The 18,652-nt window shown below is 40.6% G+C and overlaps 1 protein-coding gene across 8 annotated transcripts in view; it reads right to left on the bottom strand.

Annotated features, from left to right (window-relative positions):
* Window positions 1–886: 886 nt before the first annotated feature.
* Window positions 887–18,652, bottom strand: part of pja2 (praja ring finger ubiquitin ligase 2) — a 52,448-nt gene continuing 34,682 nt past the window's right edge. For 6 of the 8 annotated variants that reach the window (XM_078396371.1, XM_078396376.1, XM_078396374.1 and 3 more), the window contains 4 exons: window positions 17,672–17,780; window positions 14,648–14,762; window positions 9,990–10,105; window positions 888–6,728 (listed from right to left, as the gene is read on the bottom strand). In XM_078396371.1, the coding sequence (XP_078252497.1) occupies window positions 6,600–6,728; window positions 9,990–10,105; window positions 14,648–14,762; window positions 17,672–17,780 (469 nt within the window). In that variant the 3' untranslated portion in view covers window positions 888–6,599. Of the gene's footprint in view, window positions 6,729–9,989; window positions 10,106–14,647; window positions 14,763–17,671; window positions 17,781–18,652 lie in introns of all 8 variants that reach the window. The other 2 variants (XM_078396373.1, XM_078396372.1) reach the window with 2 other exon arrangements.

Here is an 18,652-nt window from a genome sequence, read left to right as displayed (position 1 = left end):
TCAAAACAGCCATTCTTTGATTTATGAAAAGGATGAGTCCATTCCTTTAGGAAGACAGGCACTTATATCCTGATTGAATGACATTTCTCAAAATACGATGCAATGTGTTGAGACCATGAAACAGGCTGTGAATTGAAAAGGCTGCAAGAAAACATTTTCTTTCTTTCATGAATAAGGTTAATCAAAGGAGCCAATTTACATGAGAAACAAGGAACTGCAGATGCTGGTTTATATCAAAGGTAGACACAAAGTGTTAGGGTAACTCAGCAGAGCAGGCAGTATCTCTGTAGAGAAAGGATAGGTGACATTTTGGGTCAGGACCTTTCATTTGATCCTTCTAAAGGGTCCAGGCCCAAAACATCATCCATCCTTTTTCTTCAGAGATGCTGCCTGACCCACTGTTACTCCAGTATGTTGTGTCTATTTTTGACACCATTTACATGTTTTCTTGAAAAAGATTTTGCAGTCTCGACTGTCCACTAAATGCTGATAAGCTCAGAACACTATCCTTCCTCAACGCTTGCAAATTGATGATACAGGGCCAATTGAAGTTAGGATGCATGGTCATATTCCACACGGAAGGGTCAAATAAAAAGGAAGTGGTGTCAATTGTCATCATTTACATAATGAAGTGGTGGCAATGAAGTTGGAGCTGTTGAGAGCAAATCTTTAAGTTTTGCAGAGAAACTACAGATATGCACACATCTTAAAACATTGCGTTGAATTGTGTCTAGATTCTCAGTTAAACCTATTAACATCCAAACTGAAGTTAGTTACTTAAAAGCTGTAAGATTTAAAAGTATAAACGCTTGAATTATGTCATAAAGGATATTACAAGAAACTGCAAGACTTAGTATAATTAGTGGTATTAGTATTAGTTTATTATTGTAATGTGTGCTGAGTTACATTGAAAAGCCTTTATTTGGTTGCTATCCAGTCAAATCAAATCATACCACACACAAATACAATCGAGCCATACACAAATGCAACAGATAATACAAAGAGAAAAATACCAGAATGCAGAATATATTATAGCATTATAGTTAGAGAAAAGTCCACGGTTCACAATGAGGTAGGTTGGAAGATCGGGACTATGCCCTCGCTTATGGCAAGACTAGTCAGTTGTCTGATCACAGCAGGAAATAAGCTGTTCCTGAATCTGGTGGAATGTGCTTGCAAGCTTTCAGGTTTTTATATCTTCTGCCATTGTGAGAGGGAAGAAGAGGGGATGACCAGAGTGAAAAAGGTCCTTGATTATGCTGACGGCTTTCCTGAGGTAGTGCAAAGTGCACATGGAGTTGATGGTGGAAAGTCTGGTCTCTGCAATGGACTGGGCTACATCCACAACTCTCTGCACTTTCTTGCAGTCTTGGGCAGAGCTGTTCCAAGAGCATGTTGCAATGCAATCCAATAGTACGCTTTCCATGGTATAGGTTGGCATGGCCTGGAGAAATGCTGAGCTTTCCCAGTTTCCTGAGACAGTGAAGGCATTGGTGTGCATTCTTTTGCCGTAGCCTTAATGTGGTTGGTTCAGGACAAATTACCGGTGATATGCACACCAAGGAACTTGAAGCACTCTATCACGCATCGTTGATGCTAATTGGGCCATCTCACTTTCTTAAGTCAATAAACTAGCTTTGGCTTGCTGATATTGAGGGTGTTGTCTTGATAACATGTTAGCATCTAAGCTCTCCATCTCCTTCCTGTACTTCATCTTGTCATTATTTGAGACCCGGCCCACTAAGTTGCTGTCATCTGCAAACTTGTAAATTGGTAGTAATATACATTATATTAGTAGTGTTACTAAGTTTCAACACACCATTAAAAAGGACTCCAAATTATGCTGCTCTTAGTCTTGGCTATCATTACCACAATCTGGATGGGTTCAAGGCCAAACATAACCAATAGGCATCAAGGAAGGCTACCTAGTTACTGGAAATTGTTAAATATTGTTAAACAAGACTTTACAATCTGTAAACATTTGCAAATACATTAAACCCTTGTGATAACAGACCCGGGGGGGGAGGGGGGGGGGGGAATGGTGTTCGTTATTGGGCTAGCCGAATCAAGCAATATAAGGCAGGCACGGGTTATTGATTGTGGATGATCAGCCATGATCACAATGAATGGCAGTGCTGGCTCGAAGAGCCAAATGACCTCCTGCTCCACCTATTTTCTATGTATTTTTTATGTTATTGCTGATTGTCCGCTATAACCGAGTGAGGGTTTATTTCCCCCATTGACATAACTGCCCGGGCTCTGGGTCAGAATCGTGGAGCCCAATCTCCAAGACCCCAATGAGACCTCCCTCACCACACAGAGAGGAGCACCTTGTCCGATGCAGCTGAGGAACAGCAATAACCGCTGCCCCGGCTGATGATTCCATGCAGAAACTGAGAGCAAAACAGCAGGTCTGGGGCATTGGGGCACCCTGTTTTCCTCTGTGAGTTTTCCACAACTAACTGCCTGCCCAGAGTTCAGGGTGAAAGGACATTTAACTTTAACATTAACTCTATTTCTCCTTCCAAATATACTAACCTGCTGAGAGAGTAAAGAGTTCTTTTTCACAGCTAAAATTGTATTTTTATGACTGCATGCTAATAATACTAAAGGCTGTTTATTAACATCACTTAATAGAATTAAGTGTCGATTGGAGGGATAAGTCTGCGATAACAAAAATCAGTTAAACGCACCAGAGCTTTGATCCCAATGTTCGTTTTAAATTCAACAGGATCCTGTTCCCCTGTTTTGCTGAAAAACATCAGGTTCGGTTTATTACACTCCCTTTAAATTCACCAGGGCACTGTTTCCCACACTCCTTTTATCAATGTAACCCCACTTTTTACAAAAGGAGGGAGAGAGAAAACAGGGAATTATAGACCAGTTAGCCTTACATCAGTAATGGGGAAGATGCTTGAGTCGATTGTTAAAGATCTTATAGCAGCGCATTTGGCAAGCAGTGACAGGATCGGTCAAAATCAGCAGGGATTTATGAAGGGGAAATCAGGCTTGACTAATCTTCTGGAATTTTTTGAGGATGTAACAAGTAGAATGGATAAGGGAGAGCCAGTGGATGTGGTTATCTGGACTTTCAAAAAGCCTTTGTCAAGGACCCACACAAGAGATTAGTGTGCATAATTGGAGCACATGGTATTGTGGGTAGAGTATTGACATGGATAGAGAACTGGTTGGCAGACAGGAAGCAAAGAGTAGGAATTAACAGGTCATTTTCAGAATGGCAGGCAGTGACTAGTGGGGTGCCGCAAGGTTCGGTGCTGGGACCCCAGTTATTTACAATATATATTAACGATTTAGACGAGGGAATTAAACATGACATCGCCAAGTTTGCGGATGATACAAAGCTGGGTGGCAGTGTGAGCTGCGATGAGGATGCTTTGAGGCTGCGGGGTGACTTGGATCAGTTGGGTGAGTGCGCAGATGCAGTATAATGTTGATAAATGTGAGGTTATCCACTTTGATGGCAAGAACAGGAAGGCAGATTATTATCCGAATGGTGTCAGATTAGGAAAAGTGGAGGTGCACGAGACCTGGATGTGCTTGTACATCAGTCACTGAAAGTAAGCATGCAGGTACAGCAGACAGTGAAGAAAGCAAATTGCATGTTGGCCTTCATTGTAAGAGACTGAGTTTAGAGCAAGGAGGCCCTACTGCAGTTGTACAGGGCTCTGGTGAGACCGCACCTGGAGTATTGTGTGCAATTTTGGTCTCTTAATTTGAGGAAGGAGATTATTGCTATTGAGGGAGTGCAGTGTAAATTCAGGTTAATCCCCGGGATGGCAGGACTGATATATGATGAAAGAATGGATCGACTGGGTTTGTATTCACTGGAATTTAGAAGGATGAGAGGGGAACTTATGGAAACATATAAAATTCTTAAAGGATCGGACAGGCCAGATGCAGGAAAAATGTTCCCGATATTGGGGAAGTCCAGAACCAGGGGGTCACAGTTTAAGAATAAGGGGTAGGCCATTTAAGACTGAGATGAGGAAAACCTTTTTCACTCAGAGAGTTGTGAATCTGTTGAATTCTCTGCCACAGAAGGCAGTGGAGGCCAATTCACTGGATGTTTTCAAGAGAGTTAGATATAGCTCTTAGAGCTAAAGGAATCAAGGGATATGGGGGAAAAAGCAGGAACGGGATACTGATTTTGGATGATCAGCCATGATCATATTGAATGACGGTGCTTGCTCAAAGGACTCCTGCACCTATTTTTCTGTTTCTATGTATCTAATGTACCAGTCTAGCTTCACCAAAATCCCAAATGTGTTGGATTAATTGAGTTCGAGTTCATAAAGTTGTTTAGCATAGAAACGGGATCTTCAACCCACCACATCTTTGATGATCATCATGCCTTACTATATTAATTCCACTTGCCTGCATTAATTTCATATTCATACACCTTCCTCATTCAGGTATCTGTCTAGAGGCCTCTTAAATGTTGTTACTGTTCCTGCCTGCCACATCCTCTGAAAGTGTATTGCAGACACCAACTAATCTTTGAAAAATGTACCGCTCTGATCACCTGTAAACCTACAGCGTCCAGTTTAACATGCTTTAACACAGGAAATATATTTTATAAATCGCTAAGATCAAGCCTCCGCCTCCTTCACTCCATAAAAAAAGTCCCAGCTTCCCCTTACAGCTAAAGCCCTCCAATCCATTCTTGTGAATCTTTATTACACAGCTTAATCTCGTTTGCTGCCATGTAATGACCAGAACCACATAGACTACTCTATCTGTGGCCTAATCAACAAATTGAACAACAGTACCATACTATCCCAACTACCTACACTCAATTTCTCAACTAATCGAGACAAACATTTCCATGTGCTTTCTTGAACCTTCTGCTGGCTAAGTCATCACTTTTGAGGAACTATGTATTTGTACCCCAAAGTGTTGAACAACAGTTCCTTCGGTCCTATCATTCACCATTTATGTCCTTTCCTAGTGTAACCTCCCAGAGTGCATCACTTTACACTTGTCTGAGTTAAGTTCCATCTGCCATTCCTTTGCCGACTTTCCTGTTGTAATCTTCTTCACTGTCCGTTATGTAACCAATTTTGGTGTCACCTGCAAGCTTACCACCATTGTCATCCAAATCAATAATGAACAGTTATGACAGTTTTGTACTGCTATACAACCACAAATGATTCGCAGACATCACTTGCGAGAGAAAACCTGCTCTCCTTACACAATTTAGAACTCATCAACACTGACCTACATAAAGGTGGTTTGACTCTGAGCTGTTATTTTCAGTGTTTAATTGAGCAACGCAAAAATAAATTTTGTTCTTTCCTTTCAACACCCAAATCCCAACAATGAGAAAAAACATTGAAAGCTTTACCCCATAAATCAAAAACTCAGTATGTTGAATGACACTATTATTTTAATATAAAGCACTTTCATTAGACTGTCACTCTTCTGACATAAAGAAATGACACGTATTGCCCAAAATATCTACACAATTTCCACTATCATACAAATCCTCCTGGCACTAGCTGCGTTTTTAGTAAACACAGTAATATAGATTTATATTAAGAACTGATAAACCTTTTCAAAGCATTATTGACATTTTAACCTATTTATAGCAGGAAACATTCTCAAAAACCTAAAATGAACACCAAAAATTTGTTCGTGATTTTTAAATACTTGATTTTCCATAAGAAAGCAATGAAATGTTAATAAATTAATTATTTTATTTCTAAGTTATCACGAAAACTTCCCTGTATGCAACTAACTCTGATCAGAAATGTAACTATAATTAAACGATACTATATTCAAGCTGGGCATTAAACCTTATTATTGTAGTGGTCTTGCATGCAACATATGGAAGGAAATTAATTCAAAAGACTCTTAATATAAAAATCTATCAAATATTGAATGTTGCTAATAACCAAGTACAAAAATCCATTAAGTGCGTTCTATTTTTAAATGTCGTGGTTATTTCTTTCCAGAATTTCAAATTAGCAATAACATTCAATTTCAAGAGTATGGCAGTGCTTACAGTTATAATGATGCACTTTATTGGAGGAAACAAAACCCAATGCTGTTGTGATATCAGATGACATCTTCATTTACGATCACTGTGTTGGTCACATTGTAAGAAAATAAACAACTTTATCCCATGGAACTAAGACAACTTCCTTACGCTCCATCACCCTATGTAAAGTCAGTGTGTTAAACAAGACAAAAAACTTTAGAATTAAATTAAAAAATAAACGTTCATACAGTTGTGCCGAAAAGCTCTTTGCAAATATGATTATTAGCATCACAATTCATGATTTTTTTCAAAAATGCATATTTAGAATTTCATTTAAAACAAAGCAATCACTTCATAAATCTACCCCCATCAAAATATTTATAAAAAGGTCTAATTTTCTGTCACAAAAGTACAACCATTAATTGAAGTTTTTACATATAATTATAATGCAGAATTAAACACCTCACCAGTAGTATGACAGTTTTGTCAGCCTTTAACAAAATAAGCCTACAAACAAAATCACAAACATATGTTTCATACTTTCTGCTCCTATTAAAATAGTGCAGTTTCCTTTACATTCACTGGGAAGAATCTGGCTTCATCGGATTGTTGGACCATCTCGCGTAGGAGGGGTTCCTGGTTCTGACAAAAATGTAGCAGCAGCAGCAGTAGCAGATTCCAGAAGTGTTGATGTGAGATTGTGACGACAAACAGGGCATGTCCCAGACTGAAAAAAATAATGACGGTAAAGCCAATGCAATTCCATATACTCTACTCCTCTATTCACTCAGTTTCTTGTTAGGATTATTGATTAAGGAACATAAGTAATCTTCTGGAATTTTTTGAGGATGTAACTAGGAAAATTGACAGGGGAGAGCCGGTGAATGTGGTGTACCTCGACTTTCAGAAATTTGCAGATGATACTAAGCTGGGTGGTAGTGTGAACTGTGAGGAAGATACTATGAGGTTGCAGGGTGACTTGGACAGGTTGTGTGAGTGGGCGGATGCATGGCAGATGCAGTTTAATGTGGACGTGTGAGGTTATCCACTTTGGTGGTAAGAATAGGAAGGCAGATTATTATCTGAATGGTGTCAGGTTAGGAAAAGGGAACGTACAACGAGATCTGGGTGTCCTAGTGCATCAGTCACTGAAAGGAAGCATGCAGGTACAGCAGGCAGTGAAGAAAGCCAATGGAATGTTGGCCTTCATAACAAGAGGAGTTGAATATAAGAGCAAAGAGGTCCTTCTGCAGTTTTATAGGGCCCTAGTGAGACCACACCTGGAGTACTGTGTGCAGTTTTGGTTTCCAAATTTGAGGAAGGATATTCTTGCTATTGAGGGCGTGCAGCATAGGTTTATTAGGTTAATTCCCGGAATGGCAGGAAAGACTGGAGCGACTAGGCTTGTATACACTGGAATTTAGAAGGATGAGATGGGATCTTATCGAAATATATAAGATTAATAAGGGGTTGGACACGTTAGAGGCAGGAAACATGTTCCCAATGTTGGGGGAGTCCAGAACCAGGGGCCACAGTTTAAGAGTAAGGGGTAGACCATTTAGAACAGAGATGAGGAAAACTTTTTCAGTCAGAGAGTTGTAAATCTGTGGAATTCTCTGCCTCAGAAGGCAGTGGAGGCCAATTCTCTGAATGCATTCATGAGAGAGTTAAATAGAGTTCTTAAGGATGGCGGAGTCAGGGGGTATGGGGAGAAGGCAGGCACGGGATACTGATTGAGTTATTCACAAAATGCTGGAGTAACTCAGCAGGTCAGGCAGCATCTCGGGAGAAAAGGAATGGGTGACGTTTCGGGTCGAGACCCTTCTTCAGACTGATGTCAGGGGGGCGGGACAAAGGAAGGATATAGGTGGAGACAGGAAGATAGAGGGAGATCTGGGAAGGAGGAGGGGAAGGGAGGGACAGAGGAACTATCTAAAGTTGGAGAAGTCGATGTTCTCAGGACACTGCCCAGGAGAATGATCAGCCATGATCACATTGAATGGTGGTGCTGGCTCGAAGGACTGAATGGCCTACTCCTACACCTATTGTCTATTGTAAATGATAAAAAAAGACAAGTCTTTAGAAATGTAAAATTCTGTCATTTGAAGAGCAGTGGGATTAAGAATTCAGAAATTTCTGCAGCAGATATTAACATGCATGGATGTAAACTGAAACAATCTAGCAAACCGAATGGAGAAAAGCAGTTTACCAACGATGATTTGTTTACTGGCCTTGTATCTGGCAAGCAAGCAAATTTCCTTTTTGGCCTTTGAACACAAATCCCCATATTTTCAAAATGAAGATATTTTCCATCAGTGAGATTATTAAATTTTTTTGTGGATTTTCCAAAAGTGTTGGGATGTATATGATTGTGGACAAATGTAGAAAAATAGGTCATTTTTCGTGAAAGGTAAAAGAGAAATCAAAAGTAGCAAATCCAGACAATTTATGAACTATAAATAAACATTGACAGTATTCAACATGTAGGAAAATAACTGCAGATGCCGGTACAAATCGAAGGTATCACAAAATGCTGGAGTAAGCAGGTCAGGCAGCATCTAGGAGAGAAGGAATGGGTGATGTTTCGGGTCAAGACCCTTCTTCAGACTGATGTCAGGGAGGCGGGACAAAGAAAGGCTATAGGTGGAGACAGGAAGACAGTGGGAGAGCTGGGAAGGGGGAGGGAAAGAGAGGGACAGAGGAACTATCTAAAGTTGGAGAAGTCAATGTTCATACCGCTGGGCTGTAAGCTGCCCAAGTGAAATACGAGGTGCTGTTCCTCCAATTTCCAGTGGGCCTCACTATGGCACTGGAAGGTCAGACTGGGAGTGGGAGGGGGAGTTGAAGTGCTCAGCCACCGGGAGATCAGGTTGGTTAAGGGGGACTGAACGAAGGTGTTGAGCGAAACGATCCAGTTCTCCCACTATCTTCCTGTCTCCACCTATATCCTTACTTTGTCCCGCCCCTCTGACATCAGTCTGAAGAAGGGTCTCGACCCGAAACGTCACCCATTCCTTCTCTCCTAGATGCTGCCTGACCTGCTGAGTTACTCCAGCATTTTGTGATACCTTCGGAGTATTCAACATGATATCTGTAACAAAAATGATTTAAAAAAATGCATTCCTTTAATAATTATTTTGAAGATTTAAAAATCATTATTCTTAAAACACAGTCTTGTCCCATGATTATACTAGAAGGCTCCTTCTCAAATAAATGTTCAGTCAATTTTCCCTTGTTTGGGTCATGTACCCCTTCTTCCATGCGTTTGAACTTTGATGTCAGTCTCACAATACTACTAATTACTCTATTTTCTTGCGAAAACAAAACTACATTGCTAGCTTTTTGGTACACCAACAGAAAATGCTGGAACTAGTTAGACAGTACTAATTTCAGGTCTTCAGCATCCTTAACATTTGTTAATGTTCAATTCATTCCCCTCCATAGATAGAAACCCTCCACTGAGGCACAATCATGCACAAATGGTTTTTTTTTAAATCTTGGGTTTTTTTTAAAAGCATATTAATGAAACGTATAAATGTTGGGAAGTCATGTTGCAGTTGTATAAAACATTGGTTGGGCCATATTTGGAATAAGGTGCACATTTCTGGTTGTGGTATTAGAGAACAGACATAGATGCTTTGTAGAGGATGCAAGAGGTTCTGCTGGACATTGACTGGATTAGAGAGTAGATTTAAGGTGAGAGTGGGAAAGTCTAAAGAAGATTTGCAAGACAAGTGTTTGTTCACTGAGAGTAGTAGGTGCCTCGAGTGGTCTGCCAGGGAATGTTGTGGAGGCAGTTATGACAGCAACCTTTGAGATATTTGGACAGGTACATGAACAGGCAGGGGCTGGAGTAATGTGTTGGCAGATGAGATCAGTTTAAATTTGCATTATGGTTGGCACAAACATTGCCCATTGTGCCAAGAACCCAGTGTTTATTCGCTCTATGTTCTATATTAAAGTTTTATGAAAGGTTGGAGAAACATACCTTCTGTAACCAGAGAGTTACACATGGCCTATGAAACAGATGGTGACATGGTAATTCTGTTACCAAATCTTCTTTCACATATTCACTGCAACAGATAACACAGGATTGCTCCAGGCCTAGAGGTCAAAAGTAAAATATCCATACATTAGAACACAGATCAAAGACAGCAGAACTGAAGAAAGGCTCTACATGAAGTTACTAACACAGGACATGTGTGTTAGCAAGAATATTCTTAAATTTATTTTCACAAGATACAAATACAGGCGATTTCTGCACACAACTGCAATTTGGCATTGATAACTCAATTATACAATCCCACCCATTTTAGAAAGGGGCAAGGCAAGTAATAAATTGTCATACATTTTCAATAAAAATCAAGGATCTGTATTAGATTCAGCCAATAGCAATTTGATAGCATTTCCATTCTCTGCAGCCTCCACCAATATACAAGAATAGGCATACTGCAGTATCTCAAGTATAATGCAAAGCACAGTGCTGTCAAATACTGCCATTGCAACCAAAGCACACAAAAGTAGTCAAAGCATTATAGTTTAGTTTGGTTTATTGTCACGCGTACAATAAACTTTCGTTGCGTGTTAACCAGTCAGCAGAAAGATAATACATGATTACCATCGATCCATTTACAGTGTATAGAAACATAATGGAATAATGTTTAGTGGCTTTTAGCCCCATAAGATTTACACCAATAATGAAGGACAATTCGAGATAACTCGAAGGGTGCCCTTCCCATTATTACTCACACACAACAAATTAAACTATCAACCTTAGCAACCTTATTTTCCAAAGTGCTTCAATAATGAGAGGATAATTATGAGAACAGTTCCTAGACCAGGTCTTCACAATAGAAAAGCAGTTATAGAGTCACAGCATCATACAGCACATGCATGCCCTTCGGCCAAACCAGCACACGCTGACCATGATGCCCCATCTACACTAGTCCCACCTGCTCACATTTGGCCCGTATCCCACTAGCCCTCTCCTATCCACCTGTCCAAATGTCTTTTAAACATTGTTAATAGTATCTGCCTCAATTACCTCCTGTGGCAATTCTTCCATAAACCCACCTTGTGAAAAAGTTGCCCTTGAGGTTCCTATTAAATCTTTCCCCTCTCACCTAAAACTATCATCTTCTGGTTCTTGATTCCCCTACTCTGGTTAAAAGATCCTGTGCATTTACCCTATCTATTCCCCTCATGATTTTTAAACACCTTTATAAGATCAGCCCTCAGCCTCCAGCGATCTAAGGAATAAAGTCATAGCCTGCCCAACCTCTCCCTACAGCTCACGCCCTCGAGGCCTGGCAATATCCTGATACTCTTTCCAGCTGACAATATCCATCCTATAGCAAGGTGATCAAAACTGAACATAATACTCCAAATGCAGCATCACCCACCTCTTGCACAACTGTAACTGTACAACTGTAGTATCACCAGCAACCTGTCCTGGACCAGCCATATTGAACCAATGGGATAAGAAAGCCTCTACTTCTGTACAAGACAGGAACTTCAGCATGTCCCCAACAACTCTCACCAACTTCTACAGATGCGCCGTAGAAAGCATTTTATCAGGATGCATCGCAGCAGGGTTAGGGAACAGCGCTATCCAAGACCGCAAGAAATAGGAGAGAATAGAAATAGGAGAGAATTGTGGACGCAGCCCAGACCATCACACAAACCAACCTCCCTTCCATGTACCCCTTCCACTCTTCATGCTGCCTTGGCAAGGCCACAATCATAAACAAGGATGAGTCTCACCCCAGTCACTCCCTCTTCTCTCCTCTCCCATCAGGCAACAGGTACAAGATGTACCGTGAAAAGTTTTTTTGTTGCAAGCTATCCAGTCAGTGGAAAGACTATACATTACAATCAAGCATTGACAGATACATTAACAGTACCAATACAGGATAAGGGGATAGTACCTCCAGTTTCAGGGACAATTTCTTCCCAGCTGTTATCAGGCAACTGAACCATCCTATTACCAACTAGAGAGCTGTCCTGATTCGCAATCTACCTCATTGGCGACCCTCGAACTATCTTTAATCAGACTTTACCTTGCACTAAACGTTATCCCCTTTATCTTGTATCAGTACTGTCAATGCCACTGTCAATGCTTGATTGTATCATGTATATTCTTTCCACTGAATGGATAGCTTGCAACAACAAAGCTTTTCATTGTACCTCAGTACACATGACAAAAATAAACTAAAGTAAATTTAAACTAAAACTAAACATAACTACCAACATTTTTCTGTAATATATCCTGACTGAAGGCCAATGTCAGTTACGGTTTTGTTTATTGTCACATGTACCGAGGTATAGTGAATAATTTTTGTTGCGTGCAATCCAGTCAGCAGAAAGACAATACATTATTACAATTGAGCCATTTACAGTGTACAGATACATGATAAGGGAATAACGTTTAGTGCAAGGTAAAGCCAGCAAAGTCCTATCAAGGAAAGTCTGAGGATCACCAATAAGGTAGACAGTAGTTCAGGACTGCCCTCTGGTTGTGGTAGGATGATTCAGTTGCCTGATAACAGCTGGGAAGAAACTGTCTCTGAATCTGGAGGTGTGCGTTTTCACACATATATCTTTTGCCTGATGGAAGAGGGGAGAAGAGAGAGTGGCCAGGGTGCGACTCGTCAGTGATTATGTTGCTGGCCTCCGGTCTTCTGACACTTTGCTTTTGTCTAATAATGATCCATTTATCTCAGCCAGGGCACCTGCAATCTATCCTAGGTATCTTCTTTAGCTTCCCAGTATTCTAGGATATATTTGATCAGACCCAGGAGATTTATGACCTTCATATGCCTTGGGACATCCAGCAGCTCCTCAACTGTAATACAGACTGTCCTCAAGAAAGCAGATGCATTGGTGCTACCTCTTGTACCCATGCAGAACTCACTGACTTCATACACTTCACTTCCAATTTCCAATCTTGCCCTTAAATATACTTGGACTATCTCCGACATCTCCCTCCCGTTTCTGGACCTCACCATCTTCATCACAGGAGACAAACTAGGTACTGACATCTACTATAAACCCACTGACTCGCACAGCTATCTGGACTACACTTCTTCCCACCCTGTCTCCTGCAAAAAGTCTATCCCCTACTCCCAATTCCTCCGTCTACACCGCATCTGCGCCCGGGATGAGGTGTTTCACACTAGGGCATCAGAGATGTCCTCATTCTTCAGGAAACGGGGCTTCCCCTCTTCCATTATAGATGAGGCTCTCACTAGGGTCTCTTCTACATCCCGCAGCTCCGCTCTTGCTCCCCCTCCTCCCATTCATAACAAGGACAGAATCCCCCTCGTTCTTGCCTTCCACCCCGGCGTATCCAACAAATCATCCTCCAACATTTCCGTCACCTACAACGGGACCCCACTACTGGCCACATCTTCCCATCCCCTCCCCTTTCCGAGTTCCGCAGAGACCGTTCCCTCCGTAACTCCCTGGTCCACTCGTCCCTTCCTACCCAAACCTCCCCATCCCCGGGCACTTTCCCCTGCAACCGCAGGAGATGCAACACCTGTCCCTTTACCTCCCCCCTCAACTCCATCCAAGGACCCAAAGTCTTTCCAGGTGAGACAGAGGTTCACCAGCACCTCCTCCAACCTCATCTATTGTATCCGCTGCTCTAGATGTCAACTTCTTTACATCGGCGAAACCAAACGCAGGCTCGGCGATCGTTTCGCTCAACACCTTCGCTCAGTCCACCTTAACCAACCTGAATCTCCTGGTGGCTGAGCACTTCAACTCCCCCTCCCAGTCTGACCTTTCTGTCATGGGCCTCCTCCAGTGCCATAGTGAGGCCCACCGGAAATTGGAGAAACAGCACCTCATATTTCACTTGTGCAGTTTGCAGCCCAGCGTTATGAACATTGACCTCCAACTTTAGATAGTTCCTCTGTCCCTCTCTTCCCCCTCCCCCTTCCCAGTTCTCCCTCTAACTTCCTGTCTCCACCTATATCCTTCCTTTGTCCAGCCCCTCTGACATTAGTCTGAAGGGTCTCAACCCGAAACGTCACCCATTCCCTCTCTCCTGAGATGCTGCCTGACCTGCTGAGTTACTCCAGCATTTTGTAAATAAATAACTTCGACTGTCCTCAAGACTTCTCTATTGACAGTCCCAAGTTTCCCAGTCTTCATATAGTATAAGAAAATAACTGCAGATGCTGGTACAAATCGATGTATTCACAAAATGCTGGAGTAACTCAATCCCAGTCTTCATGTCCTTTCCCACAGTAAAAACAGAGGAGAAATACTCATTCAGACCCATCTCCTGCGGTTCCACATAGAGATGACAGCTTTGGTTTCTGAGGGACCCTATTCTCTCCAGTTACCCTCTTTTCCTGCCAGAGCTATCTCCTACCCATTTTTGCCCTTTATATTTCCTTCTTAAGTATGGTCCTTAGTTCCTGAAATACCTCCAGAGATGCTCTTGAACCCAGCTGCTTGTAACCGTCCCATGCCAACTCTTTCTTTCCTTGCAAGTTGTCTTCTAACAAACAAAAGCCTATTGCTACACCACCTTTCAGGTTCAACTAATTCAGTCCCCATGCTCAATGACCCAAGATCATATCAGAATGCGGTTAAAGCATTAAATGATTAAACAAACATACATATATGACCTACCATTATGTTCTTCAGTGATTGGAACTTGTGGTAAGCATTCAATTGTTTCCTTGGGAGCTGGAGGTGGAGCCTGTTCCCCATCTATGGCCAGAGACTCCAGATGTGCCAAAGCAGCCTTCAAACAGATTTTAAACTGGTTACTTCACATATATTTGACCGAATGTCTTAGTTTTGATGAAACCAATGCATTCAATTTGTCAATAAAATCAGTGCAGTGGAACACCAAAAACTGTTTGAGAACATGCCCAAAGAGGCTGAATGAGCACACTCAAGTGGGCTCAACATTTTCCATCTCTGCACCAGAATTCTGAACATCTGCAAAAATTGGAGTAAATTTGGTACATTTGTATGCTTATCAGGCAGGCTAAGAGCAACCCTGCAGGATAAATATTTCAAATAATAGGAAATAAAAGAAAACTCACTTATATAACATTATTTAAATCTTTATCAAATGTTTCCTTGTTCAAATTTCACACTAATCACTTCTGTCCAAATATTAGTTATATTTCAAATATTGATAAGACTCTGCATACGTTGGAAACGGGGATCTTTGACGCATAACCTGAAGCCCCAAGAACAATTATGACCAAATGAAAGAAGGTAGGGTTCTTTGATCAGCACAGAACACAATGGCATAAAGGGTTTCCTTCTCGTAAAAGGTCATATGGATATAAACAAAATAAAATCTATGAATGCTTAAGAGTCTGGAGCATTACATACCCTGACCCAATAAACCACCATTGTAAAATGGCTACTATAAATTATACTCAGCACAAATCCCTAAAATCTGGTCTTACCAAGAATGTGTACAACAATTTTGGCCTTTTAAATCATGTCAGAAACCAGTTTCCCCAGAGATTATGTTAACTCAATTGAAAGTAAACATATCCTCAAAGCAGTGAATGATTTATTGAATTGATCAAAAGATGCAGCATTGAAAGAGGCCCTTCAGCCCACCACGTTCATGCTGACCAATCCGTCATTCACACTCCATCTGTTATCCCACTTTCGCATCCACTCCATACACACCAGGGTCAATTTACAAAGGCCAATTAAATTACAAACCCACACATATTTGGGATGTGGAAGGAAATCGGAGCACTCAGAGGAATCCCATGCAGTCACAGGGAGAATGTGCAAACACCACATACACAGCACAGATAAGGTGCTATTTTCATATTCCAGCATCTAGATTGTAACGGGACCAATAAAATGTTAAGGAATCTCTTTCTATTACTCAAATTTGTCAGGTTACTGATATATGTATTTTTGGAAGAATAAAGAGCAATGCAAGGGAAAGACTAAGCTGCTATCTGTCTTGAGGATGGGTCGCAACCCAAAGCGTCACCAATCCGTGTTCTCCAGAGATGCTGCCTGACCCGCTGTGTTACTCCAGTACTTTGTGTCTATTTTTGTAAACCAGCATCTACAGTTCTGTGTCTCCCATCTTAATGAATGTTTTCAGCAAATATTAATTCTGTAATAAATTATGGAATGTTTTAGGCATACCTTCATTGATTTTCATTCAGCTTTCAATCTACTACACTGGAAGCTATGGAACTAAAAGACTAGTTTTTGTGTTGTAACACTACTACAACACTCAGATTACTTGGTACTGAATTTCTCATCTATGTTTATGTTTCCTCCCAAAGCTCTCAACCATCCCATCGATCTTCCATTGAATTTAGACCACTCTAAAACAAGCGACATTTGTGCTGGAGGAACTCAACCGATCAGGCAGCATCTATGGAGGGAATGGACAGGTGACATTTCAGATCTGAACCCTTCATCAGACTAAGTAGAGTAGAGGGGAGAAAGTTGGAAAAGAGGTGGAACAAAGCATGACAAGTGATAGGTAGATTCAGGTGAAGAAAGTGTGTGATTTGCAGAAGGGTGGAATAAATGACAAAAAGTGAAAAGGAGACAAAAGGATGTCTGGTAAGAAAAGAGGAGTGAAATGTAAAGGGTGGATGGGTCAGCTTTTACAAAGTATGCAATACTCTTCAAACAGGCTGAAAATATACAACTGAAATTCTCAGTATGGCACCCCTTGATTTACAAACAGCTGATTTGTGAATTTGTTATCATGCCACTGATTCTTTAGGCAACACATCCTCAATTTATAAAACTGTTTTTTCTATAACAAAAAGCACACCCGAAGGGTAACCTTTTACACTAAGGGTAGTGGGTATATGGAACGAGCTGCTAGAGGTAGTTGATGTAGGTACTATCATAACATTTAAGAGGTATTTGGACAGGTCCATGGATAGGATAGGTTGAGAGGGATATAGGTCAAGTGCAGGGTGGTGGGACTAGTGTAGATGAGGCAGGTTGGACCGAAGATCATGTTTCCATGCTGTATGACACTATGACTATTTTCAATCCATCATACATTTCAGATTTCCTCCCATTCAGTTATTTCTATGTTCTGGTTGTTGTCCTTTGGATGGTAGCAGGATTTGTCACAATTTATTTCATCCATCCTTCAAATCATACTTAAACCCAGTTTAAAGTAGTCCTGATATTGGTTAGTGCTTAACTGTCGTTGTTGCAAGGACTGTTAAAACAAGTACAACATATGTGGGCTTAAGGGTAGAGGGCAAGGAACACTATACAGAGATTGGATGTAGATGCCAATGAGTACTCTTCCCAAATCCAAGTCCAATGATAAACTCAAATATCATAAGGATGTTACCACAAAGACATGAAAGATGACATTAATACAATTCCATTATTTTAGAAGTGCCTTGTTAATTTGGTGAAACTGGATTTGTTCAATACTTAGAATTAAAAGGGCAAGGACCACATTAATCATTTCTTCTGCTTAAATGTAACGTAATATTACTCCATTAACACGCATCACCATCACTGAGAAAAACATTTTGAATGTAAATGTGACAATGATAAGGCTATTTCCAGGACTCTCATATGCAAAGGCAGAATAAAATATATAATGATAGAATTCTCAAAGTGTAATCATTTAGACATTTATGGGTTTCATAAAATGCATTAAAGGTTTACCACCTCCATTGCTTGAGCCAATCGCTCTTCGAGGGCCATGAATGTAAGGAGCTGTGGATCAACGGATGATATCGCTTGAGCTGCAAGCCCTTCACCAAGTTCATCTAGCAATCTGAAATAAGCAACATGAAATCATTTGCCCAACATTTAAAAATAATATAATTTATATTATTAACTTTGGGGCCTTCATACTTCAAAAATTAAGAGCAAGGTCAATATTTTTTTCCTGCTCTAGAAATTGAAAAATCTTTTCCAGCAAAAGGAAATGTTTTAAAAAAATAATCAAATATTTTGCGAATCACAAGCAGCTGCCAGAAAGAAACAAATTACCTCATTCAAAAGTGTTTCTATAAAACAGAATATCCATCAGTAATTTAACTGTTTTACAATACACATTCAAAATCTGGTCATTTGGGTTTTCTGGAAGCTAACAGTCTTGATTTTTGGTCTGCAGGAATTTAAAACTGCAGAAAGGAAGAAAAACATTAATATACCCATCTAAAACTCTGTAGTGATGTAAATTCTGTAATGTTTCAATTTGTATCACAGTTCAGAAGCATCATCCATTGCAGACAAGAAAATTAAATTTATATCTTTAAGGTTGTGATTAGACCATCTATTTGGTGAACTAGACAAGGGAACATCATGTTCTGATATTCTTGTTCTTGAATATGCAGGTAAAAGTGTTACATGGCTGCTATCTAAAAGGATATCACAGAAAAGTGGCACCGACTGCCATTAGTATCAAACTCTAGCGAGGCAGCTGGAGATGAGATGTGGGAATTTGCACCAGTACTCATTTCCTGTTTTTGTGTAGCACCTGGCGGAATATGCACATACAGAATTTGGGTAGTTCGCAGATAGGTAGTTGACTCTCACCATTTTGTCAGGGAACCATAAAATAGTCTCATAAGCCAATTGCAAATCTGGGTTTGGCCAAGCAATTATACAGGACACAATTAATTTTGGCCTGACAGGTCTACA

Source organism: Rhinoraja longicauda, chromosome 3 (assembly GCF_053455715.1).
Source record: "Rhinoraja longicauda isolate Sanriku21f chromosome 3, sRhiLon1.1, whole genome shotgun sequence".
In the NCBI taxonomy this organism is placed as follows: Eukaryota; Metazoa; Chordata; class Chondrichthyes; order Rajiformes; family Arhynchobatidae; genus Rhinoraja; species Rhinoraja longicauda.
This window is presented reverse-complemented; position numbering and strand designations above follow the sequence as displayed.